At 37.2% G+C, this 27986-nt stretch overlaps 1 protein-coding gene across 6 annotated transcripts in view; it reads right to left on the bottom strand.

Moving 5' to 3' along the window:
* Window positions 1–27986, bottom strand: part of TRDN (triadin) — a 232542-nt gene that overhangs the window by 77951 nt on the left and 126605 nt on the right. For 2 of the 6 annotated variants that reach the window (XM_041423670.1, XM_041423671.1), the window contains 4 exons: window positions 20651–20686; window positions 17318–17371; window positions 4961–4993; window positions 3713–3739 (listed from right to left, as the gene is read on the bottom strand). In XM_041423670.1, coding sequence (XP_041279604.1) covers window positions 3713–3739; window positions 4961–4993; window positions 17318–17371; window positions 20651–20686 — 150 coding nt within the window. Of the gene's footprint in view, window positions 1–3712; window positions 3740–4960; window positions 4994–5098; window positions 5132–17317; window positions 17372–20650; window positions 20687–23544; window positions 23614–27986 lie in introns of all 6 variants that reach the window. The other 4 variants (XM_041423669.1, XM_041423668.1, XM_041423667.1 and 1 more) reach the window with 4 other exon arrangements.

Here is a 27986-nt window from a genome sequence, read left to right on the forward strand (position 1 = left end):
CTCAGGGAACTCATTTTATTGAAGATAATCTTCAATTTTCCTGAAAATAAAATCTAGGTTTAAAATATGTCTGACTCAAAAAAAAAAAAAAAAAGTATTCCACTTCTGTCCAACTACCTAATTTTTTATTGCTGTTCATGGACACAGAGAAAGCCAAAATGAACCAAACACCCTTAATATTTATTGTAGACCTCTGATATTACCATCCATATTACCTGGGCCTAAATCAGCAGTACTACTTATACTAACCATGAACTAGACTCTGACAAGCCAAGATGAGTCTGAGCACTGAGCCCTGCCACTGAGCAAATCAATATCATGGAGCTTCTAAAATGCTTACTGAAGCGGTCAATATCTTGAAGAATAAGCCTATTTGAATATGGAAAGAAATATACGAAAAGAGGCACCAGAAACCTGCCCCACACTCATTTCAAAATATATTTTTAGCATTACATCTGCAAAAGCAGCTATGACAAGAGCTAAATGAGCTATTGAGAATGATTGTTTTCTTCAAAGCATTTTTATCCTCTTTAGCTGAAATAAAAGCCTTTTTGGTTTGTAAATTTACTGTAAAAATTTTCACCTGCCCACATCACATAAATACTTCTATTCCATTAAAATGGAATAAAGTTTTTTTTTTTTCTGGATACTGAGCTGCTGGCTAGAAGAGCAATACAGCTTTCTGAAAAAAATCATGTGTTTAGTCATCAAATGTATGTAATGATGGTAGAACAGGAGTGTGGTTATCATGAAGGAACTATCCATCGTCGAGAAACATCGGGGCTGCTATAACAATAGATATATTGACAGTATTCTGGCTAGCAGTGCATTCAGTAATGCAACACACTTCCATGATTGAGTGAGTGCTTGTAAGGAAGAACTTGCTGAGACAGAACAGAGCTCCAGAAATTTTGGGAACTGCCAAGTAACATCATCTAGACATGGCAGAGCAGTATCTGGGAGGACAAACAGGACATTCCATTGTTCCCTTTGCTTTTTCAGAAGAGAGGTATGAGCTACTTTGGTGAATCTGAGAGGTCTTTTGTCATCAAGGTAACAGCTGTCACTTTGAAAGTCTCCATAAACAGAAAGCCCATCCATGTAGAGTCGGTGTTTGGAATAAGATTCAGAATGTCTGGCTGTCTCTATCAGAACAGAGACAAGTTTTCTGAGTAGGTCAAGAAGTAAGTCATCCCTTCCACTGGGCATTTTGAAAGTTCTTGCCACTTATGAATGGTAGCCTGAAAGTTGATCTCTTTGTAAAAAATGATACTGTTCCAAGTATTCCCTATTTGAGAAGCTGATATTTTAGCCATATGACTTAGGTAATATGAATGTTGTAATGTATTATAATTTTCTTCTCTGAAGAATGGCAGGCATTTAAAAAAAAAAAAAAAAAAGACGAAATACAACTCCCCATCCCAAACTAAACCCACGAAAACTCCTGCATGAAGCAATATGAAATAAAATGAAGGTAAAATCAGGAATTAATCAGGGAACCATATTTTCAGTGAAATATAGTTTAAAAAATAGATTAAATAAATGGAGAAATACTCCCACATATATTTTATAATTTCTCAGCAAAAATTCTTGACAACTTGGCATAATGCAGATCAAATTGGCAATTTACTTTATAATTGTTTCTCTGATTCTATCACAAGCTCTTAGGAAACAAATGAGAGACAATTCAGCAGCTATTGTTTTATGCTGAAATTGGCCACGAGAGCAATTCATCAAATATTTGTGCAGTCTCAATAGTTGTAGGCTAAAATCAAATTTGTCACAATATTTTTATCCCAAAAGAGACAGGTTGCATAACTACCATCCACATCAAAACTATGCATTTAAAATGTCACTGATTTTAAAGCTATTTTGAGATATTTGCTCAGTGTGATGGAAGACAGAAAGAAATCATTCCCACTGGAAACAAAAAACATTTCACTCACTGAACCCTGAGGTCAGAGGCTCCTCATTGTGACATTACAAAAAAATCAAGAAATCATTAACTTAAGAAGTGTATGTTATGGTTAGGAACTCTTCTGTTATATGGAGAAATAAAAAAAAAATTCATGCTGTAGTGGCTTGTGAGAAAATGCAAGAAAGCTCCATGTGAGTTTGATAGTTCATAGGAAGTACAGGGTGGGGGGAATGGTCCAGACCTCCTTCTATGCCAGCAGATTAATTTTGTTTAATTACCAAAGCAGAGAATTTCATCAAGAGCCTTGCTTTTGTTCAGAACAGAATTGTTTGCCTTCCATGAATGTGCTTTAAAAAAATTTACATTTACCAACACCTACTGAACATTGAAAATCACATTGTGTCCAGAGAGCTGCTAAGTCTCTAAGGACTAAAAGGAGAAAAATGAGAAACAAATAAATAGCAACAATGTAGAACAACAAATATGGATTTGATAGCTATGACTTTCTCAGACTTAAAGAAAGGTTAAACACTAATAAAGGACTACTATTAAACACTACTAGAATTTGTCTGCATCAGAATACAGAAGAAAATAACAGTATTCCTTTGTGATTCTTACTAAGTAGCAAAAGGAACAGCTGTAACATTCTCATATAAATATGATTTTCCCCCTGGAGTACAGGCTATGTTTGAGTTTCAAAATTAGCAACATAAAGTTAAATTTAGATGACTTGCTAACAAGAAATTTTTAAGAAATCAAAAAATTTTTTTTTAAGAAATCAACAATTTCCCCAGAGCTAAAATCAGCTCATTTTTATTTAATGAAGAATCAAACAAAGTTGTCATTACTTAGACACTGGGGGAACAATTCAGGTTCAATATTAGGTTGATCCTATGGTAAAACTAAGTGTTGGCTGAGGCCAACACTTTCAGTTGTGAGACTGTTCTTTTGACAACAAAAAGAATTATTCCTATATTATATAATGGAAGGTCACTGTTTCTACTTATCCTTAATTAAGTGAACTTCCTAAAACTTTTTTTTTCCCCTTATTTGTCTGAAAAGGAATGCTTATAAAAGTATGGTGGTCATTCACATGAATAAACATGGACTAAGAGCAAAGGGCAGTTTGCAACCTGACATTCCAATTTCTGAATCTGTAGTGTTCTTGAGGGCAATTTGGAGCTAGTAATTTACACTGCACATACTTAAAAACCAGACACTGGTAGGAAACAATTAAATACTTGCTCAGCTTGAATTTACATCCTTGATGTTTCTTACCAGTCCCAGTTCCCTGTGCCTTGTGGAAAGAAGGAACCTTTGGAGCAAGCATTGATACTGTCACACCTCCTGCCATTGACAGTTCATGTATGAAAGGTAGACAAAGCCTGTTAAATCAAGCCTCCCTGCAAAACTCCTTAAAGAAAACAGCTGTTCAGTCACTGGGTTTGTCCTGCAGTTAGAACAGCAAAAAGAGAAATATTTCTTTGTGTCATGTCTCTGTAGAAGATTGGTCACTCCTTCTTTCTGCCTGTCACAAAAGCCTTATGGCTTGAGTTAGGGTTAGAAACTGAATTTCAGATTGTTGGAGAATTACAGTTAGTCCTTGAAAAATTTGAGGAAAAGATGCCTGCTTTGAGATGCTGCAAGGAAAACACCATTACAATTTAAAGGGCTGTTTGTTTCAAATAAATCATATTGTCATAAGTTTTTTTCACAAGCAGCTTTTTTTCATTACAGGAAAGTTGACAGCAGCATTCTTCAATTTCAGTTTTCAAAACCACGCAAGTTACTCACCTTTTAACTTTGGAGTTTCCACAGCTGCTGTAAAATAAAACATTCACAGAAACAAATTGGATAAATGAATAAAGGAATTAAAATTGATCCTAACACCTCTTTCCTTTTTCAATATGCTACATATCTATGCAGAGTAGGAGCTTATTTTTTATGCAGACAAAACCTGACACACACATGTGTTCCTTGTTTAGATTGTCTCATGGGCAGATGACTAATTAACCTGCAGATTAAAAGCAGTGGAAAACAAGGCCAATAGATAAGTTATATATAGAGCTTCACTAACTCTGCTATTTTCAAGTGTGAGGATGAGACAAGGAGTAAAATAGTCTCCAGAGTGAGCACATATTAAACATAGGTGGAAGATATGCAATAGAAATGTTTTGGGTTTTTTTTTTTTTTTTTTTTTTTTTTAAAATTTCACTGATTTGCAGAAGCTAGGGGTTTTTTCACCTTTTTTTTTTTTTTTGTTTTGAGTTTATTGAAACTTCTAGAATTGATACAGAGGAGGATCCAGTTTCAAAAATCTTCCTTTATATAAGTTTTCTCAGTTTCATTTCTTTACTATTCTTCACAACTGCATTAACTAAAAGCAAATTAATTGAGCTACCTCATTTCTCTTGTTTTTTTTTCCTTCATTCTGAAGCACTGTGACAGGTTTTTATGTTATAGAAAAGGACAGATTCATTTTTCTACAAATTGACTTTTTACCGTAGGTACTTCTTGCTCCGAATTTGTATCTGAGAAAATAGAGTCATCTGATGAATGAGTCATCAAGCTTGGCTGTAAAAGGAGAAAATCTTTATGCTCTCCTAAATTTGTATAAACTGGAGAAGTGGTTTCCACTTGGCAACAAGAGCACCTTGCTGCAACAATAAAATGCATGGGTGCCTGGCATAAAAGAAAATTAAACAGCCTACTTTATTTTCCTATCCTCCTCATTCTGAATCTTGTATTTTGTGTTTGTTTCTCCATCCATTTATTGTAACTTTCTTTGAAAAGAGAAACCTTTTAAAAGATGAAATAAAGAATTTTTCCCCCTCTTGTTCTTCTTGACATTTAATTAGATCTCAGTTCCAGAAGACTGAATGGTTGCCCCACATCCATTCAATTGCTTAAGTAACTTTAATTAAACCAGTAAAATTATATTCATGGCTTTATTTTTTTTATCCCACTATGTAATCCTGTCTCAACTGAAAATCAAACCAGATAAATGAGACTCTAAAACTTACAGTCTTTTACAGGACTTACCATGTACTTTTGCTTCTTTCTTTGTTGTTTTGCCTGTAAAAGCAAATTTTGAAAAGTATCAAATATTAACTCCTGACAAGAATTAATTTAAAATATTGGGATTGTTTAAAAGTAAAATAAAAGTGAGAGAATATTCACCAGATTCACTAATTTTATCTTTGTTATGTGGCTCTGGAAAAGAAAAAAAAAATAAAATGTATATTTCTCTTCTTGTAATGCTTTGTTTGATTGCCTTGGACAATAATTTTTCATGTTACTATTGGCCATTGGATGTGACATATTCCTATAGACTCTAAGTTCAGTGAGTCCTTCCCCACATTCCAGTATGTCAAAATAAAGCCTTTATGTTTGTAATCAATCTCTCCAGTGTTTTTCACACTGGATAAACAGGGTCAGTTTAGTTGTTAATAAGGGAGAGCAAAGGACTCGTCCTTTATAATAAGATGCTAAAAGGAAACCATAAAAATGGTGTAGGTAAAAACATCTGCAGTTTTGCTGCAGGGTGGTTTAAATGGAGGTCTGCAACCCAACTATATGTGCTTGAGGACAACTACTTTTTAATGGTAGTTTCTGTAATAGCTCTTTCCATGCTGCAAGAATTTGCTTTAACACCCCCTCACAGAAGGAGCAGGGCAGCCTGCCACAGATAGAGACTGAACAACATCTACCAGCCAATGCTGACATTCACAGTAGGAAAAAAAAAAAAAAAAAAGTTAAGATTTTTCTGTCTGCAGATGCTTTTAAACAGCACATGGAAAGGCTGTGCTGTGCAAGTTTAGATCCACAAAGGAACATTTCCTAAATTCAAGAATATCTGGGCTGACAGATCACAAGATAGATTACAGAATCATCAAATCATAGACTATCCTGAGCTGGAAGGGATATTATTGAGTTCTAACTCAGGATATTCTATGATTCTATATGATCTAAGGATCATTAGGTCCAGCTCCTGGCTCTCCACAGAATAAACCCAAGAGTCACACCATGTGCCTGAGAGCATTGTCCACGTGCTACTTGAACTCTGCCAGGCTTGGTGCTGTGACCACTTCTCTGGGGAGCCTGTTCCAGTGCCCAGACACCCTCTGGGTGAAAAGCCTTTTCCTGATATGCAACCTAAACCTCTCCTGATTCAGCTTCAGCCCGTTCCCTCAGGTCCTGTCACTGGTCAGCACAAAGAAGAGATCAGTGTCTTCTACTCTGTTTCCCCTCATGAGGAAATTGCAGATTGCAATGAGGTCTACCCCCAGTCTCCTCTTCTTGAGGCTGCACAAACCAGGTAATTTCATCCACTCCTCATATGACTTCTTCACTAGACACTTAAGTATCTTCCTCTAATGTATGCTCCCTAATAAATTTATATCCTTATGTTGTGGTGCTCAAAACTGCACACAGGACTCATGGTGAGTACTTTTAAATACAAGCTCATCGTTTACCAGTATCTGATGACTGCATCCCCAGGCTTATAATAGGTTATATTTGTACTAAAGCTGTAATACAGAGTTGAGAACGTTAATGTTTAAACAGTTTCCACTCTAGAATCTAGATATAAAATTCAGTGTTCAAAGTGATTCTGAATGTTGTACCCTCACTAAAAGCAACCTTATTCACAGAAGTGACCTATCACTCAATTGAATCAGAAAAAGGAAAAAAGAACTGCCAACATAAAATGAAATATACTTATAAAAACATTAATATTAATAATATTTCCATTAAATATTAATTTGTAATCAATCAGCTAATACTGACTGCACAGTGGGCAAATAAGAGACATATTTCACGCAGAGCTATGAAAATAATTAATATTTGAAAGGACGGATTGATCTTAAATGTGAAAGACCCCATAATTGTTAAGTTTTAAACAAAGTATGTAATTACTCCATATTCCCACCCCCAAAAAAGCTTATATCAAACAGCATTTCAAAGGAAAAAGATTAATTGACTGAAATAATGAACATAGTCTTAATATAGTTATGTAAAGAACACTTTAGTGTATTGATTGCATAACAAATGTTAAAAATATTGTAGGCTCTTTAAAGACACATTTTATAGGAGAAATGAAATTTCTAGTGGAAATTATGATGGAACAGGTTTGCGTCATCAAAAAAAAGTCATGGCTGTGATTTTCCCTGCATTATGAAAAAGCGATGGAAATAGAGAGCAAGCTGGTATTTATTGCCTGAATAAATGTACTTTCTTAATGGCATCTCTACCCTGGGTTTCAATTCTAATACAAGTCAAGGAGGAAAATTCTAGCTAAAACTGAGAGATCAAAAGTTTGGGACTCAGTGGTTTGGCCGCCTCAATGCTCTTAATCATGACAACATCTGCAGCTTTGGTTTTGTGTAGCCTGAGTGCTCTTCAGACTCTCCACTTTCTTGAGATATTTTAGGACTCCTTCTGGAAAATATAATTTTCATTGGTATTTTGGGGGTTTCTCTTTGACTATTGCTCAGGACAGCTTCATGGAAACGAAAGGAAATGTAATTCAGTCTTTAGTGGTTCTGAGGCAATTATTTTTGTCGCTCATTCTAAGATCTCTCAGCTCTCAGGAGATCAGGGAACAGAATGATCCTAGCAACACTCAAGCAAGTATTTTGGCAAAGTAAAAAATAATCCACTTATTTAGCTTTATTTCGCAGTTTTCTTTTTCCCAAACTGCAAACATTAGGGAAGGTCTATAGAGCTTCTTTCATAATAGTTTTATTTCCAGAAGCATAAGAAATAAAATCCTTTTCCATGAGAAAATTTATAAAAATGAATAGCATAGAATTTGACATCAAGCATTTCTGGGAAATCTGACATGATATGAGATTTCAGGTGATTCATGTCCTGATAGTTGAATGGAATGAACTGGAAACTTTTATTGCATGAACCATAAACTGCAGGAAATTTCAGACCTACCCCTTTCCTGATTGCAAAAAGTTATCATTCCTTGATTTCAATGTCTTATCCTTTACTGTTTTTGTACTTTCAAGTAGTTAGTATGAAACATGAAAGGATGTTGCCAGCTGTAAACACATCAGATATTTGCCATGGCATTTGTCATATTTGTAGAAGGGGTTAATAGCGGGATTGTTAGTTAAAGGAGCGAGAAGAAGTTGAGAAGAAAGAAGAAGTTGATAAGGAGGTTTTTTTAAAGGTTGTAACTAAAGAGATTAAGAGAATTGAGGAATTGAAGAAAGATAACAAGAGAATTTTACATCTGCACAAAGTATTTTTAGAAAGTTAGTTAAGTCACTGTAACTTTTCACCAATAGGTTTATGTTAATTTATTGTGTCCAATAGTTAAGGTAGAAGAAGCATAACCAATTAGAAAGTGTATAAAAGATCAGCTGTATTCAATAATAAAAATTTGCCATCTGAGACTGCTAGTAGTCTTTGCCTCGTGTCGTGACTGCCTCAACAGCGACAATTATTTTTCTATTTAACCATTTTTTGCATGTATATGAGACTTTACAGTATATTTTATTCAGGAAGTTTTTCTGGTAGTACAGTATTTTTCTACCATGCATGGAATCGAGATTTGATTTAGTTTGACATTTTATCATCTTTATTTGCTCTGATGCTTTAAACAAATGGCTTTTATTTTTTTACAAAAACTGGCAAAGTTATGTATAAGATGCTCATAAAACCATACAAATGTGTCTTTTGCTTCATTAGTAGTGGCATACTCCTAGGCAATTCAGAGTAGGTGAGAGAGAGAAGAAAACCTGAACCTGCCTCTGTAGCTCTTTCCTAAGCCACATTATTCCCTAAAGCAAAAACAGTGCTGAAAAGCATCTAGGCTGGCAAATTTGCTGAGGTGTATTTTAGTCTTTACTACCAGAATAGGCAGTCACAAAGTGTGACCCTCTGCTACCTGACAGGAAAGAACAGTTGATTTCCTGTCATAATTTATATAGGCGTGCTCACACATGTATGAGCGTTTGTGTGCACCTGCTGTTTCCTAATTCAGATAAAGTAATCATGTCCAATAATGGTTCAGGAAAATAAAAATTCTATTGGGAATGACACAGATTGGAAAAGTTTAAATAAATGGCATTTCAAGTGGATACGCTGTTGTGTGGGATGCACCACATGTTAATTAACCAACACCATTTTGTTTGCACTCAGTAGCTGAATAAAAATGGTGCTTTCTTCAGTGAAGCCTACTGTTGTCACATTCTATGCAGTGTCTTAGATACTTAAATCCTTAGTAGAAAGTTAACTTGGTCTTATAGTTTTGTAATCTTGGTTTTATAAGCTATGCACAAAACTTCTTGGAACTTCATACTATGTTGGTTAATTAAAACCAAATGAGACAGAGTGATAAAGCTTTCCAAGTTATCCTGTCATTAAGAATATTGTGAACATAAGCATTTAGATAAAGATGATATCCCTTTAGTCGCTTCTGCTGAAGGAAAATGTTTCAATATGTGTTCATTCATGTTTCTAGACCTGAGATAATCCACATGAGAAAGTCTTGCATCAAACTAGTTTTTTCCTGTTCTCCTGCTCTCAAGGAGTATGTGCTCTTCTATATTTCACTGCTATTCTTATTTTCTTGATCATTGTGGAAAATCTCACCACTGTATTATGCTTTGATTTACAAAGATCATGAACTGTACAAATACATTTCTTTCTGGATAAGAACACACCAAGGAAACCTCTTATATCGTGAAATCATGCCATACGTATACTCACTCCTCTATATAAGATCATCTTTTGAGGAGGGCAACAGTTTTCCTGATGGATTTTTGTGAAGAAAAGGAAAGCAGGTGAAAGTTCTCTGTATCAGTATCTTTGTCAGAAATCTGCTACCTTTTTGGGAAATATCTGATAAAAATTTTGTAAAAATAAAAGAAGGAAAAGCCTGGATGAAATGCAACTGTGTTTAGTTCCATCTATTTGGTCTGAGGCTTTTCTTCACAGGCAGAGAGCAATGCCATCAAAACTGTACATCATAAATTGTAGATGTAACATAAGCATATATATTATTGAAAATCTATTCCACACCACTGCTCCCCTGCAAATCAAGTGGCAATTTCATAATGATCACAGTGAACTGGATGAGGCCCATTTATTCCCTTTCTCGCAAAATGAAGTTGGCATCACTTCCAAAACATTAATTCCTGGAAAGATAATTATATCTCTAGTGTATGTGATAGTCTGGATTCAACAAAGCTCAAGTATGCCCTTGAATGCTTTGCTAGGTGACCTGCCTGGTGGATGCAGGAAAGGCTGTGGATATTGTCTATTTGGACTTCAGCAAGGCCTTTGACACTGTCACCCACAGAAGACTCCTGGAAAAGCTGGCTTGGACAGGAACACTCTTTTCTGGGTTATGAAACGGCTGGATGGCCATGCTCAGAGAGTGGTGATGAACGGTGCTGCAGCCAGCTGGCAGCCAGGCACCAGTGGTGCCCCTCAGGGGTCTGTGCTGGGGCCAGTTTTGTTCAATATTTTTATTGACAATATGGATGAGGCTATTGAGTCTTTCATCAGTAAATTTGCAGATGACACTAAGCTGGGATCGTGTGTTGATGTGCTGGGAGGTAGGAGGGCTCTGCAGAGAGATCTGGAACAGCTGAATGGATGGGCAGAGTCCAATAAGATGAACTTTAATGAGTCCATGTGCTGAGTCCTGCATTTTGGCCACAATAACCCCCTGCAGCGTTATAGGCTGGGGACGGTGTGGCTGGACAGTGCCCAGGCTGGACAGTGCTGAACATGAGCCAGCAGTGTGCCATGGTGGCCAAGAAGGCCAAGGGCATCCTGGCCTGTATCAAGAACAGTGTGGCCAGCAGGACCACATCAGAGGATGAAGGGATGAGAGGGAGGTCACTGCTCCCCTGTACTTGGCACTGGTGAGGCTGCACCCTGAGTGCTGTGTCCAGTTCTGGCCCCTCAGCTTGGGAAGGGCCTTGAGATGCTTGAACGCTTGCCCAGAGGAGGGCAACGAGGCTGGTGAGGGGCTTGGAACACAAGCCCTGTGAGGAATGACTGAGGGAGGTGGAGGTGTTTATCCTGGAGAAAAGGAGACTCAGAGGTGACCTTATCGCTCTCTACAACTCTCCGAAAAGTGGTTGTAGTCAGGTGGGGTTTGGTCTCTTTCTCCAGGCAAAAACAGATAGAACGAGAGGACACAGACTTAAGCTGTGCCAATGCAAATATATGTTGGACATTACGAAAAAGTTATTACGGAAAGAATGATAAGGTACTGGAATGGTCTGCTGCGGGAGGTGGTGGAGTCACCATCCCTGGATGTGTTTAAAAAAAGATTTGATGTGGTGTTCAGTGCCACGGTCTAGTTGAGGTGTTAGGGGATGGGTTGGATTTGATGATCTTGAAGGCCTCTTCCAACTAGTGATGCTAGGAATTCTGTGATTCTGTGAACTCAACATGGAGTTAAAGATATGTTAAATCCTTGTTGAAATTTGGCCCAATTCTAGCCAAAAGTGCACTCAAATAATTAAACAAGTTCAGGGCTATGAAAGTTTGCCAGCCTTAGAACAAAAACCTTAAAAAGTTTTTCTGTCAAGAGTGGACACTTCTATAATCCTTTTAGCTCTGATTCTTTAATTGCACCTAATTTGACCCTCTTATTGATATTATTGTTACTTTCATGTATGAATAAAAATAATTTTTGTAGTTAACTTGCTCCCCCTGCCTTGCTCTTAAAGTAATGCTGTCTTTGTGTTAGCAATACAAAAGTACTTTGATGCATAGCAAATATTTGGTGACAAAAAAAGAAAGAAGACTGGATTTACAGTACAAGTGTCTTCACACACACTGTGATCTGAAAGAAAGTACTGGAAATTATTTTAACTCTATATTATCCTGAAACAGAGAATACTCTAAGAAAAGTATAAGTGCAAAATAATGTGCCAAGCTATGAGACTGGGAATTTCAACATCCTAGCAGAAGCAGAAAAAAATATCATGGATTTTAAGATATTTACTCAAAAACATTTTAAAAATTTGGTGAATTAAAACTGGATTTCAGATTAGAAAGCTTAGTGTAAAATAAGCTATTTCACGCTCTATTTAAATAAATCCTATGTCTAAAGAATTCATGGTTGTAAAGTAAAATCTTCTAACATCAGAAAATTCTTCGCCTTACAGGGCATCATCTATTGTGACATAAGTAAAGAATTCATTTTTCTTTTCCCATTCAGAGTCAGATAATGGCTCAGCACACATAATTCTGTGGACAATTTAGGACATCATGTTCTGCAATATTTTCTCAGACTTCAACTTGGGTGAAAATGTCAGTGGGTTGAAATGATTTGTGGAATACATCTCCATCCACATAATAGATTCCTGCAGATATTAAGCAGCTGAGTGATGGACTACTGCACCAGCAACAAGGTTTTAGCTGCGGAGGGTGCAGTGCATTCCTGGCAGACCAGGAGCAGAGTCAGATCTGAGGCTTCAATAGAGCCTAGAGGAAGCACCCTGGGACAAACAGTTGAGGACCAAGTCCCAGTTTCTCCTGTCCTTTGGCATATTGCTGGGGTTTGAGATCAGATAGTCTCCATCTACTGTGCAAAAACAGGCAAGCCTGGAACCACCCCTTTGAAACCAGCAAGAAAATTACTAAGTCAGAGAAGATATGATATTTAACTTCCTGAAAAGCTAAGGTGGGACAGAGGAAGAATTATGCTAAAATGAACCGAAAATCAAGATTTGGTGATTCAGAAGGACTGCAGAATGATCCTGGATCTAAATCCAAAGACCCTGAGCAGCAGTATTAATACAGGTAGGGCTTCATTATTTTGTTTACTGCTGCATAAACACCTGCTATCTGAGTGAAGATTTATTTTGTACAGAAATAAACTGCAAAGCTTGTCCTTCTGCATTCAATAAGTTACGTCTAACATTTGTCACCAAAAAGATAGACTGTAAACCCAGAATATAAACCCTGAAAACGGCTGTGCTTATGTTCTGAAAAAGTCTGAGACGGTTAACTTCAGGAAACAGAAAATTGAACTGTCTACTCCAGCTATCAGAATAATTTTCAATGTAACATCAGTACGACACAAATACATGCAGAGATGCTTTCACCAGGTGCAGTGGCTGCTTATGAAGAGAAATTTCAGGGCACACAGAGACCCTCAGACATAAGATCCTGAAGAAAATGCAGGATTGAAAACTTTACTATGTCCCTACAGAGAGTGAGACAGGCACCTTTTCCTTTCTCCAAAAGTACTTACAGGGGTGTGTAACATAAACTTGACCCTGATTTTCAAAATCTCTCCTCTTGGACAGACTACGCATATCTACACAAGATGAGAATATATAGTTTGATGAATGATGCAGAAGGTTTGGAGCTGTGAGTAAAATATATCCCTGGCATGTGACTTGAGACTTGAATCGGAGAAACTTGACAAACAACCTATGATATGTTTGCCTATTCCATTGTATTGTTAAATTATGCAATAGAATTGCTGAATGTTATTAATCTTCTGTAACATACGGTTTTAGCTTTCTATATACTTGTGTCCTACAGGTAATAATTAGAAGATAATCAATAATCCAGCTCCTTGATAAACTTTTTCTACATTTCAAACATATCTACTGTGCCGTAAACTTCTGTGTTTTTGTTCTTTTTATGTGGATTAAAACTGGTTATACCTTATGACAATAGCTTTCCTGCTATTTTAGTTACAATCATTTATCTTGAACCAAGAGTTAAAATTACTTCCCTGCTAAGTAAATACCAGTAAAACTAGTTCTTCCTGCTTTAGACAGGATCCTCTGACCAAGTTTTTCAGTATAGCCTGCATTCTAATATTCTGTACTCACTCCATGGACCTATTTCCTACATAATTTCATACAAAATGTCCTCTTTCTGCTTCTTACAAACAGTGAAAATATTGGTATCATAATAAAGTAATAGTAGCTCTGGTACAACTGGCAGTTGTATCTCAGTTTGGGAGATTGGAGGCAGCTGACATCTGAGCGCTTAAAATTGGCTATTGTCTGTCATATTTATTTTATTCTCTCTGGATCCAGACTAAATTTTATTGATTTTCAAGGGGAAAATTGTGCTTAAAAAGAGTTTCTGTTATGAACCCAAAGTGAGTTATGAATAAGATTTTTTTTTTTGCATGTGTGTGGAGAAGAAAACAGGGAAAATTAGGCATTAAGACCCAGTAATTAGGCAGTTAAGTGACAGTACAAAATCTGTTAAACATACTGTAAAATTAATTAAAATTTCAAGACCATTCCAGGGAAATCAGTGTTGAAAAGATTTAGAACTGGTTTTCAAATCAGGCAAATTATGAGGGGAAAGCACTGTCCCTGTGCTTAGAGAAGGTGCAGGAGTCTTACTTATGAAGTGAGGCCATCTCCTGAGAGTGGCTCAGAGACGAGCTGTTCCCACCCCTCTCCCTAGCTATGGGAGTGCCGCTAACCGGCGGCAGTGTGGCTCCTCACTGCCTGCCAGGGAATACAGCCAGCCTAAATTAGCAAATTTAGCTGGAAATGCTCTCTGCATGGTCTGAGCCTGTGCTTCCCACAATGTCCTGCACCTCCATGCACTGGCTTTTCCCACAGTGACAAAACAGACCCAGCAAATGTACTAAACCGAGGTGTGATAACTGCCCCACCCAGCAGAATTAGCTACAGCTGTGAGGCATGGTAAGGATTGAAGAGTGAAGCAGATTCCCTTCCTATTCCCCTCTCCTGACAAAAGATGTCAGCTACTCACCTCCTACACCCCCATCTCTGAGAAACCCTTGAGAGAGACCTGCTGGGCCCAGCACACAAGGGGTGCCTGAGGAAATCCTGTCAATAAAACCCGTGCCACTGCTCAGGGTGAAGGGACAGGCTGATGCTTTGTAAGGGTGGGTCACTCTCAGACCTGTTCTGCTGGCACAGCTGGGGAGACAATGCACTGTGCAGAAAAAAAGGAGGGAATGCCTGCAGGATTTAGAATGGGAGCAGCACAAAACAGGGTTACTGAGGAACATGTGTAATAAAACATCTTCAACCCTGATTTGTCCCCTTAGAACAGCATCATTTGCATATATCTAAGAAACTGTTCTGCTTTACAGCCCAATCCTGAGATCTCAAGCCCAGTTTCCAATAATTGCCAGATAAGTGACTTTTCCCAGTTAGAGAAATCTAGAAATGTTTGAAAATATAAACTTTCAAAGTTAAGTGATGGAAATATATTAAGGCTGGTTTCCTACAGCAGCTGTCTGCTTGCAGATCCAAAAGTTCCCATACACTTTCAAACTCCATATTCACTTTCTTTGCTTTCTCTGTATACATGTAGGGAGATTAAAATAGTGCATGTTGAATTAGGTAGGGATTTCTCAGCCAGTGACATTAAGATCAGGAGCATATGTGATGTAGATGCACTGTGAGATGACCAGCTGTGCTCTCAGTCTGTTCAATCTGTTAAGAGGAGTAAACCTTGAGCTTTAGGCATTCTTGGGTACAGGTTATGATGTAATAAAATATGTGGAAGAAAATGAAATATGAAATTGGATAATGTATTTAATTTACTGTACTAATAGGCAGCAGTTTACTTATGATATTGCCAAACAAGCATATTTAATATTTTGCTATGGTGAGTTATTCTGGTGGTAAATTACTTTTCAGAGAACTGGAGGGGAAGCTAAAATGTAGAACTCAAAACCTACTGCTCTTTATAATTTTTAAGGCAAACTAGATATTTAGAAATGTGTCAGAACAGACAAACTTATTTTGTTTTTCCATAAGAAGCCATGTCAGTTTTCCCCTTTTCTTTTTCTTAAGCAGATTACTGTCATCACCATTCTTGCCAACAAGCAGACTCATTGGAATATTTTTCAAACATGAACACAAATATTGGATGCAAGCAGGTGGAATGAATTAATTATAAGCATATGGTTCTAACATAACGATTTCTACAGAGTTCTGTTGAGACTTCTAAGGGTTTAGCTCTACAACACACTGTGGCAACAAAGCTGCTTTAAGAAATTACCAGTGACATGAATGTAAACGTTTGTGGAGCCAGACTCACTGACAGGCTGAACGCCCGGCCACACACACATTGCTAGCCCAGCTCTCAGCTGTAAGCCATGCCAATGGGGGGCTTTGCACTGCTCTCCCCGCTGTGTTCGCAGACGTGAACGTGTTGCCAAGCAAACACAGCAGGCAGGGACGGGGAGCTCGGGTGGGGAAATGGTGCTTCCCAAGCCAGTGTCACACAGTGCTTGGTGCAGCCACTCAATATGTGCTGCAATAGCCCACTGTCACACCCTCTGTGATTCCAGGCTATGAATCCTTCTGTGGTAGAGACAACTGCAGGTGTTCCTGGCTTGCGCTGATCCTTGATCAATTCCCAGCCACCCCTACTGATGCAAGATATTATTCACTCTTTCAGTGGAGGAGAGCTCTGAGATAGACTACTGAAACAGCCTGAATTAGAGAAAAATTGCCAGAAAACAATCTTAAAAAAAAAAAAAAAAACAAAAAAAACCCAAAAACAAACAAACAAGCTATCTCAGATCCATACAGGGGGATCACCTGGAGGCAAGAAGCAGCAGAGGAAGTGTGGGCTGGCCACTGCTGGGATGCTAGCACCAAACACAGCTCAATGGCACAGTCTGGTGCAGCACCAGCTATCCTGCTTTAGACTGGAATAATATTATGGTTTTATACTCTCCACATTTTCATATTAGAATTCCTGAAGGATTTTTTGATAGTAAATATAAAATGTAGTCAAACTATAAACATAATGACTATTCAGGTTGTTATTCATTATATTAGGCTTTATTTAATTAAGCAGAAATGAGATGTGGCATTTTTGAAGAAGGCTGTGAAGCAGATATCATAAATAAATAAAAAAATATTAGATTTTTACAATCCAATCTAAATTCAGATAGGAATTTATGCCATTATTTGTTTAAAAAAGTTTGCTTGTCTTTTCAGTAGATATTTATGATTACCCAAGAGCTCTATTTTGACAACCTACTGTGAGATCAGCACTTTGAAATACCAGATCCCCTTCTCAAAGGGCTCGAATACAGCTTCACATGGAAACTAGTCTCTGTAAATATTGCTTTTAAATCAGACTTTACATTCAGATAATTTTTTTTTTAATCTCAAGCCCTGCAGAATGGCCCAGTATGGTACCTTATAGCTACCATGGGAGGACAAGAAACAAACACAATGCTAGAAATAAGTGCTAAATACTTTTTTTCTTAACAAACATGTCACATACGAATTATTACAATGTTTTAGAGCAAAACAAACAAAAAATCACCCCAACAACTAATAAAAACCACTGGCTCATGTGCAATCCAGCAGATGGTGCTATGATGCAATAAACTGGTTCAAGAGTACAAGAAATACACTGCATGCAAACATTCTTCTCCTTTACCTGGTGCTGCTGCTTTTTTGATGGCTGGGTTGGCTGCAGGAGCTTTTGCTGGCTCTTAAAAAAGTAAAAAAAAAGAAACCATTTGTTACAAAGCATCTTATTTTAAAAACCCATCAGAGATCTGAGGAAAGTCTTCCAGTGAGGAAGCCTGTAACAATATTTTTAACTGAAGAGTTAAACAAAGACATTACCCAAAGGGAGAAGGGCTGAGTTGTCTTCAATAAACTCAAAGGCAACGACAAAATAACCAGCTGAAGGGTAGTAAGCTCTGGTTGTTAGGCATTGAATCCTTTCTTTCAGCTTTTTCTACTCACTAGTTCAATATCTATTGGCAAAGCAGAGGAAAGAAGGCATGTAGGGGTTTCAGCATGGCCTTGCCCCTCAGGCAGCAGCTGTGTGCTGGGAGCCTCTGCATCTGATCTTGCAGCTAGGAGAGCAGAAGGTCCTGAGCCAGCCTCTGGCAGCTGTTGAGGACTCACTCTTGTGAATTCAGTAGTGGTACCTCAGGGGATCCCACAGCTATTCACTGTGGCATCCTTTCCCCTAATCTGAAACTGGCCCTGGCTAGAAGAAGTGAAATTGGGCTGTTTTTTCAAAGTACATCAATTGAGTTGGCTATTCCAGGAATCTCCCTCCATCCTGAAGAATGGAGGAGCATTAGGAGAACACCTTCATCTTTGATCCTGCAATTTAAAGATCAATTGCTGTATTCTCCTGGCAGAGAAATGTGCTCTCTGCAACCATTTAACTGTTTTTGGTCTTTTCATGAAGCAGTTGCATTATATTATCTTTGTTTGTAGAGCATGTCCTTGTGGAATGGAGGTCCCAATGATGAATGGTATGAACATCCCGATGTGGATGTGGGGAATCTTAGTCCCATGTAGAAGAACCTAAGTAACCTACTAGATTTATTCACTCTTTATTACTATTTAGTAATTGCTTTTATCCTCGGGAACTAACAAAACAACCTGTACTTAAACCACAATAGTTTAACAAATATGCATAAGCTAAACTACACCAATGGTCATAAAAGATTTTTTGTATCAACTAGAAGGTTCTTTAAATTAAAATTCATGTTTTCATGTCTTGAGAGGAAATAACTAATCATTTTAATCACAAGCCGAATTACAGAACGCCAAAAAATGTTAGTTAATCCTGCACATCTGTCACTGTATTATTACAATGAAAAAGAACATGGCTAAATCAGGAATGTAATTTTGAATCCTTCCCCTCCAGTCTTTTGAGAAGTTCATAAAAGATGCATCAGATTGTCTTGTGAAATGGAAAGAAAACAAAATATAGTTTGCCTGTGCAATGTGGATTGCTTTATTTCCTTCCATTTAAAAACCCACAGCTGATAATTATTTCCTAACTTAATTATTATCACAGCATTGTAATTATTTGGGGTATTCACCCCTCCTTCAGCCAAATTTGTAGAAGACCTTGAAGAAAAATTTACTCAGTATCCCTTTTCTGATTGCCTGTTTTTGCAGGAGTCTGACACACATGCTCTACAAGTGTCAAATGGACCTAACATGAAATAGCAGGACTCTTTCATTTATCCCCTTCTGAGCTCTCAGCTATGAGAGCAATGTCAAGCTATGCTTGACAATGAAATTTTTTAAGCTTTTTTTCATAACATCTGTGAAAACAAACTAAGGTTTCTTTGTGTTATACAAAGATTTTGATTTTAAATATTTAATATCTGAGAAACTAAAATAATTTTGAGAATAAATAAAATTAAGGATATGTTTAACTAAAAAATTCTGTAATTGATTTAATTTTTATATAACTTTTTAGAAGCATTGAAACAAAATTGCCCAAAGTTTAAACTGGCTTTGGCATACCATTTCCAGTTTGCTATTCACAAATTATTTAAATGCTAATGATTCTGTATCTTTACATGAGCTACTTGCAGCTGGAAATTTTGCTCATGTGGTGGAGATGGGAAGTTTTGCTATGACAAATTGCTGCTGTGGAATTCTCCCATAAAAGGAATCACAGAATGGTTTGGGTTGGAAAGGATCTTAAGTATTATCTCATTCCAAACCCCTTGCCAGGCAGGGACCCCTTTCATGAGACCAGGTTGCTTAAAACTCCATCCAGCCTGGCCTTGAGCACTTCCAGGGAGGGGACATCCCAGTTCTCTGTGGAACCTGTTCCAGCACATCACCACGGTCACAGTGAAGAATTTCTTGCTAATATCCAATCTAAATCTACTCTCAGTTTAAAGCCATTGTCTCTTTCCCTTCCATTGCATAGCCCTGTGAGAAGTCCCTCTCCAGCTCTCCTGTATATTTTATTTAGGCACTCGAAGGGTGCTCTGAAGAATTGTATGCGCAAATTAATAGGTCCTTTAAGACCTGCTTGAAAACAGGCTCTTATTTCACTAACAGGACATTACTTGCAGGGTAAGTCTATGAAATGTTTTGTTAGATATTTCTGCAAAATTTGCATAAGAACCCAAAGTATAAGTTTTGGGGGTTTTTTCATTGCCAAAAGAAATCTTTCAATAAATTGCTGCAAAACTGAAGATGGCAGGAGATTGTTCTGCCATAGAAGTCACAAAAGTTCGTACATGGAAATGTATTAACTCTTTGACTCACTGAGGAAATATAACTCACTCTTTAATTGTGAATTTGAATCAGATTTTGAAACCCCATATTTTTCCTAATTTTTCTTATATACTGTACTTTCAGAACAGAATGCTGAGCAGATGAAGTCTTACCAAAGATACTGTCTTACTGTCCCTACTGTGTTGAGGCATTGACACTTGCAAATTTGCAGAAAAGGAAGACGTATCTCCTCCCCTTTTAAATGATACTAAGTTCTCAGAGCATTTCTTGGCTATTTTTTCAGAAGAGCACAATCCCCATCTCTCTTCAGCCGCAGAAGTTTCTATGTTTGAACCAGAGCTACCTCGACAGGCAGGGCCCTTGTTTTGCGTTTGTGAAGATGAATTTGGTGTTCCTCAGCATGTTCAACTCTGAACCTTCCCAGTCTATTTATGAAAATTGCTGCCACTGAGATCACATTCAGCTGAGACCTCAATTTGACATTTCCTCCCCTATGAAACCTTTGTTTTTGAAGACAGTGATAGGAAAGAGGGGAAGGCAAAGCTGTCAGTCACAAAGAGGAGTGTGCGGTTAGAAGGAGGATAAGAACGGATTAAGAAAGTAGGAGGCAGCTGAAGTCTAAACATATAATTTTTCAATTATAAATGGTGTAGCTACTTCCTTCTTTTGTATTTTCAACAACTCAATAACTAATATTTTTGGATTAATGTGATTCACTTTTGAAACTGCATGGCATATATAAGAGATAGTTCCTTACTTTTGAGTTCTTTGGATACAGCAGCTTCTTTTTTATCTGTAAGAGAAAAAAACCCAAACACATATGCATAAAAACACAGTAAGGGTAAAGGTAGACAGAAAACTGCAGTGTGTGCTTTAGAGGTGAAACAGCTTATTTGCTATCAAGTGCATCGCTATGATGCAGTGATTCATTCCACTTCTGATTGTTCCATGGAACAGTGGCACTAATTTAACCCTAAAGGTAAATACAGGAAAGCCTGTGTGACCCTAAACACTCTTGTTTAATTTTGGTGTAGTGATCTGTGGGGTTTGACACCATGGCTTACATGCAGCAGCTGAGCTATTGTTGCTCACCATGTGCACGTGGTCAGGCTGCAGGAACACAAGGAAGGACGTGCTAGTAGCCCAAGAACAGAGATGTAATGAAAGGCACTCTCCCTGCAGTTGTTGGCAATCACACAACTGAGGCCTACTTTAGAAGATTTTCCACTTAACACCTTTTGAACTTAGAGGAACTCAGCCCTACATATGGTCCATGTAAGAGCAGGCAAAATTCATCCCTGGTTGACTTGAAAAAACCTGAAATTACTTAGCTGAATCAAAATGCAGCATGGCCAAGCAAACTACCATGAAGACTTAACTAGGCTGCTCAGTCTCACTTAAGGTAGGATTTTTGTGCAACCTTTTTGCAGGACTTTTTTTTTTTTCTGATTGCTGAGAGATTTGGAATCTTTACTGGGGTGATATAAGTGTATAATTTTTGGTGCTATTCTACCTCAGGATTTTTAGCTGGGTACAAAATCACCCATTTTTAGAAACATTCTTTGTGCTTAACACACCTTTTTTGCTGGTCTCACCTGTACAACCAAGAAATTACTTGTGAGGATCTTGTGAGATAGGAGCAAAGGCGTGCATAGAGCAGTGGTAGAAGGTACTCCCCTGGATGGTTACATGGAAATTAACATCATCTCTAATTAACTATAGCATTTCTGGAATATAGGCAGGATAATTCTTATGTCCACAACATATATGAATGATAAATGAATTGTGCTCTTAAACACTAATATAAGAAATACTTCAGGGCACAAACTGTCAAGTTAAATTGCTTGCAAACCCAAGACTATCCCATTACTGCTAATAATACAAAGTTGCTCTTTTTCTGTTGCTTTCTAAATTGCTGTGGAGAAGTTGATATGAGATAAGGTAATGCAAATGACTGCCAAGTAGTATAATAATCTTGAAAAATTTGGAAGAAAATATATTTCTACTTGGGTGATATGTTGCTCTGAACTGAAATATTTCTGGGTTAATCCTCTGCTTCCACTAACTCTCTGTGAAAGCATGTTCTCCAGGCATTACTTCAAAGTATGATAATTACCACATTTAGATGAAATTAATCATGAAGCAGCTTCCAGCCATGTTATCTGGCTAAGGAGCCTATTGAAGCCTTCAAGAAGTGTCTATTAGTTGCCACATATGGAAATTTTGAAAGGTATATATATATTGCAATGATATGAATAATTTATCACAATAATCTTCCATTGCTGGAGGTTATAAAAAAATAAATAAATTGACAGTATCATTTACAATAACAGACTGGATCTAAATAAAGCCTTCAAGTTCTTTATTTCCTTTTTTCATATAAGTTACCATTTATTAGGGCAACATACTTTCATATATTTTAAACCCATAATTTATTTTGAAAGTATCAATATGTTTTCCCATCATCTGAAATATATAACATATAGTAAATATAGTAAATAGCTGGACAATTTTTCCAGTAAGAAAACCTTCTAATTTGGTGGTGTTGTATATTATTTTTTATTTGTTTTTAAAGTGCAGAAAAATTACCAATACTTGGTTCCAACAACACATATTAATATGAAAATGTAAATACTGTTAGGATATTCTTTTCAAGCCAAGGTCTCACATTTGATTTCTAAAGCTGTATTTATCCTGCTAGGCTGGAGTGATTTACAGAAAATTGTCCAGAGGATGTTGTGTAGGACCTTGAACCATGGAAGTACCTTTGAAGGTGTAAGTAGCATTTACATCTACATACTTCATTGAAATTAATCACCAAGTTGCAAAGAAATGAACAACTGTTAGATCTTGCAGAAAGAAGGAAAGCTGATAAGGACTTCTGAAGCCCTAAATATGGTTACCTGCTATGAGGCACAATTAACACATAGCTTATCAACTCAATGGAAAACAACACCAAAAATGACTTGGCCAATGAGTGATACTGGTGCAATTTGAGACAGTGAGAAATTTGTCTCATTCATTTTTATGTTGCACAGGTCTAGGGTTTCACTTTTAAGCTATGAGATTGTGGTTGGGAACATAGATTATTTTAAATCAGGTTTTAATATTCATTATGTATTTTTTCTTAAAAACAACAGCAATATGCTCTCTTGCTTCTTGGTGGGTATTTTTTCCATGTTAGTTAAGAAGAGGAATTTCCCAAAAAACCCAATTTCTTCATTAAATTTTGAAGGCACATGAAGACACATATGAAGACACATTTTATATTTAGGTCTTCTTAAAGGGCTCCTGCAAACCATGCAAATACTTTGCAATTCAACAATTTGGGTACCTCTGACAACCTATCAATTTCCTTTTCTTGAAAAAACCTGCAAAAGACTTTAAAAGTCTAAGTTAAGCTGATGAAATAATTGGTCATCTGTGGTACACTGTGAAGCACCCTTTTCCTTTTCTGCGGAGGTATTTGAAGGCAATTATATTCTGGTCTATATTCTCAAAGAGTAAGCATGCTTGTACAAGCTCTCCTCAGGTGAATGAACAGGTTTTTCTTTTATTGACTCTTGTGAAAAACTAAAGTAGAGTAATACTTAAAAAAATATTTTATTAAAAACCACCAAATATTTAAACAAATATGATCTTTGTTCTTACCTCTACAGCTGAAATGATCAGTTTTGAATTCAAAGTAGGAAGAGCATTTGGCAGCCAACACAGATATATCTCAGTAGAACAGAAAAGCTGTATATTATTTTATTTTATTTTGCCTCTTTATAGCACATAGCTCGATCTTTTCCTCAGGCCTCGATCAGCATTCGTTTGAAGTAAACTACCAGTACACAGTAACTACAAATGACATCTAAACTACACATGGGGCAAGAAAAAAATCCCTTTAAGCTTATATAGTGCCTTTCATGGCAGTGAGTCCCTAGGAGGTTGGTAATAAGCTATTAGACAAGGATGCCCCAGTGCTCTGGTACAGAGTTTGGTTGTTTGAGTTTAAACAAACTTCCAAAATTGAATATTTCAAACACTGCTATGAAGTGAATTCCAGATCTGGGGTTCACAAAACTTTTAGACCTTTTTAACAATGGATTTAAAATACACTGTACATTGTACATTTCAGAGCAGGAGATCTGCTCCATGCAACCTATAATTTTGATAACTAAAAGGAAGTTCTGGGAAATTAATGGATCTCAAATTGTACTCTCTTGAATGGCTTCTCTGTGTCTTTTTTCCTAGAAATCTCTCACTCAAACATACCTAGGGGTAAAACAACCTTAAAGTATTCTTCAGATAAATGAGCATTTCAGACAGTGTATTGATAGCTTGGATAATGATAGCTCGGATAATGACACACCATGTTAAAAAAGCAGCTAAAACCCTTCTAATTAGAAAAATTTCTTGTATATGTTGTACTTAAAACAACCTTTCTATTTGGAAGCTTACAAAAGAACTTATTGGTAATATCAAATTTGCAAACAGAAACTAATTTCAACATCAGTGGGAACCATAGTGTCCAAGTTGAACGGTAGCTAATATCCTAACCAAACATGTTGTAACCCAATAGATTCTTCTGCTGCTGATCTGAACTAAGGACCAAGACCATGGTGAATTGCCAGATGCCTCTGGAAGATATGATTCACTGAATCAAAAAATAAAGAAAAATTTAAAATGTTAAGCAGTTACTGAAGGAGGAATTCTCACCCGAAACCTCAGTTAACACTTTCAACTTCTGTTTTCTACCTGATGATCACACACTAGAATGGACTTAATCAAACCCCACTGACTGGCTCATGGTCTACATATACCCCAGAAAATAGGTGATGTGATGAAAATGCCTCACACAACGTGACCATAGTTCTCCAAGCAGAATGTTCCTAGTGAGACTCACACAAATCTTGCCTCATTTCTTGATTCTATTTATTTTGACATAAGTATTCCATTCATCTTGTGATCAAAAGTCAGAGAATAAAAAGAGAAGATGGCAGAAAAATGAACAGAAACTTCAAGAATCAGAAAAAAAATTGTGTTGAAAATAAAAATAACATTTTCCAGTGCTTTGAAGTCAAAACTATGTTGGTTTTTCAGAAAAAAAACCAAAAATTCCTGGCTGTTATTACCAACCAAATCACAGTCAACTGAGTGCATGATTTGGGAGCTTGGTTATGGCTTTGCAAGTACAATGCAATAGCAGAATTTTCATGACAATACATCTTACAGCTATGACAGCCAAGGTTCCCTTTGCTGCCCTGAGCAAGCATTCACATGACTGGAAATAAAAATTATAGCAGGTGGCATCTGATGGCTAAGAACTTCCATCATGTGAATGGAAAACATAATTAAAGTCACTCAGAGAACAGTCTCACTACTGTCTGCTCCCAAGATAACAGATGTACCAGAATTTAGAAACAATTTATTAAGTGGCACAATTTGCAGCTAATGTGATTTACAGTGGTAAAAGAGGAACACACCCCAGATAGCTGAGCATTTTTGAAATGAACTGCTGTTGAGCATATAATAATTAAACAAGAATTGTCAAACCTTCTATTAAAATATATAATGGTTTAACATTTTTTTTTCATTTATTTGGAGTTCTTAAAACTATTTTCCACAATATACTATTGATTTCAACTAATATTCCAACAAGTCAGGGAAATGTTCATTCTTGAAATGCCTTTAAGAATTTCTTACTAAGTTGCTTTTTAACTTACATTATTTTTGATAATTTTTCACTAATTACATGGCATTACTGAAGTAATTTTTACCTTACCACATCTAAAAATATTGATTTCAGTTGCTTCTGAAACAGCAGTTGTCCACATATAGGGGTGATATATCAGAGTAATTACACCTTTCTGGTGTAATGTCTCCATTTTACGATAAAGATTTTAAAAATTCCCTACAACATAGAAATAAAGAAATAATATTTCTTCTTCTTAGTAGACTTAAAGTCTATGAAAATTGCTCTATCAAAATTGCTCATGGTAATCTAGGATTAAATTTTTAATATTACCGAACCCCTAAAATTTGACAGCGTAAAAGAGCCATTTAGAAATACCAACATTTCTCCCACATGCAAAGTTCTGTGTTTGGACCAACACTTGATTTTGCTCCCTGTCTTGATCAGTGAGCATGGTATTGCCATATGCTCTGTGACAACTTCTGTCAAAAACTCTTGCCTTTCCAAAATTGCATTTCTTGGTGGGCATGAGAAAGGCATTTCATTTCACCAACGAGGCTGAAGGGTGCCCTTGTGCACAAGGGAAAGCAAGGTACTACTGCTTCAGAGCTGTTCCTGACCCACTACATGACAACAATAAACTCTGACCAGAGTTTAACTATCTTGCTTTGAGAATAATGGGAATGACAGGGAAATTCATTGGCAGAGGCCAGTAAGCCTTGAATACCAGACTACAGGTTTTGCATTTCTATCTTTTGCCTGCAGAGATTTTCGCATGCAAAAAAAAGGGAAACTGCAGATAATGTTATTACAGCTGAGTAAAATGGGCAGATGCAGAGCTTCTGGGTGTTAAAATCAAATTTCCTCAAGCAGAATAACTGGACTATGAGATAGAAATTTAAAAATTAACTGACAACTGTTGTGGTATGTAAAGGTGCTTGAATAATGTAGAAAAAGGAATTAGCTAACTAAAATTCCTCTGTTGTTGATTCAATGGAAAACTGGTGATAGTGTTCTTAAATATAGACAGATAATTTTCCACTGAAGCAGGAAAAACATGCAAAACTTTCCATCCATTCTCTGAAAAGGGTATCTTCTCACCTCAGCATTGTCTGTATTTCCTCTCCACTCAGACTAGCAGGCTTTTTGATAGTTTCTAAATTTCTTTCATGTCTCCAAGTCCCTTCTGATCACCAGCCCTTGGAGGTGTTGTTTTGTCTCTGCAGTGTCCCCTCACACCACCATTTGCAAGACAGCTCTATATTCTGTGCAGCCAATGGGTGCCTGCAAGCCCTGGGCACCAGAGCATCAGAAAGAGATAGTAACCTAAGCCCCAGAGCTTTTCAGAAAGTGTTTTGGCAAAGCACATGGATGAAATACTAAATGTTATCTCAAACAGATTTCCCAAGATTATTAAAAGGGTCAGCTCAATAGAGCAAAAAATAAAGCAAGTAGATGAGGGATGTGAGCAGACAAGTGATTCAGTTACAGTACAAAAAACCCTGCACTTCAGGAATGGCCAATTTCCAGTATAATAGTGGTTCATGTTTCCACTAATTAGTGATTTCTCCTTTCTACTTTGTATACAATTTCTGGAATGAATTCAGTCTCTCGTACTGCAGAGCAGGTAGAAACTTGTTCATGTTAAATATATGCTCATGCATGAACAATATCCTGGTTTGTATCAGAAATCCTGTGGCCAGACAGACTAGGGCAGGGATTATCTCCCTGTACTCGATACAGGTGAGGCTGCACCTCAAATCCTCTCTTCAGTTTTGGGCCCCTCACAGGGCAATGGGGCTGGTGAAGGGTCTGAACCACAAGCCCTGTGAGGAGCAGCTGAGGGAACTGTGGTTGTTTAACTTTGAGAAAAGGAGGCTCTGGGAGTGCCTTATCGCTCTCACATTTACTTGAAAGGAGGTTGTAACAAGATGGGGATTAGCCTTTTCTCTCAGGTAATTAGCAGTAGGGCAAGGGGAAATGGCTTCAAGTTGTGCCAGAGGTTGTTTAGATTGGATATTAAGGAAAATTTCTTTGCAAAAAGGATGCTCAAGCATTGGAAGAGGCTGCCCAGGGAAATGGTTGAGTCATCATCCCTGGGGGTATTTCAAGTGTATGTGTGTCCACTTGGAGACATGGTTTAGTGGTGGACACGGCAGTGATGGGTTTAAGGTTGGACTCAATAAGCTTAAAGGTCTTTTACAGCCTAAAAAGGTGTTCATCAGGCATGGTTTAAAAAAGCAAAACTCAGGAGCATGATATGAGATTGCAGCCATCCACACACAGGAAGCTGCAAGCACGGCTAATTACAGAAACTGCAGTCCTTTTGAGAAAAGGTAGCAGTTTTTTATGTAGCATATGTGAGCAATAACATTACTTCCTGAAACTTAGGAGTCAGATATTTCCCCGGAAT

This window comes from Onychostruthus taczanowskii, unplaced genomic scaffold (genome assembly GCF_017590055.1).
Source record: "Onychostruthus taczanowskii isolate IOZ18803 unplaced genomic scaffold, ASM1759005v1 scaffold8, whole genome shotgun sequence".
Lineage (NCBI taxonomy): Eukaryota > Metazoa > Chordata > Aves > Passeriformes > Passeridae > Onychostruthus > Onychostruthus taczanowskii.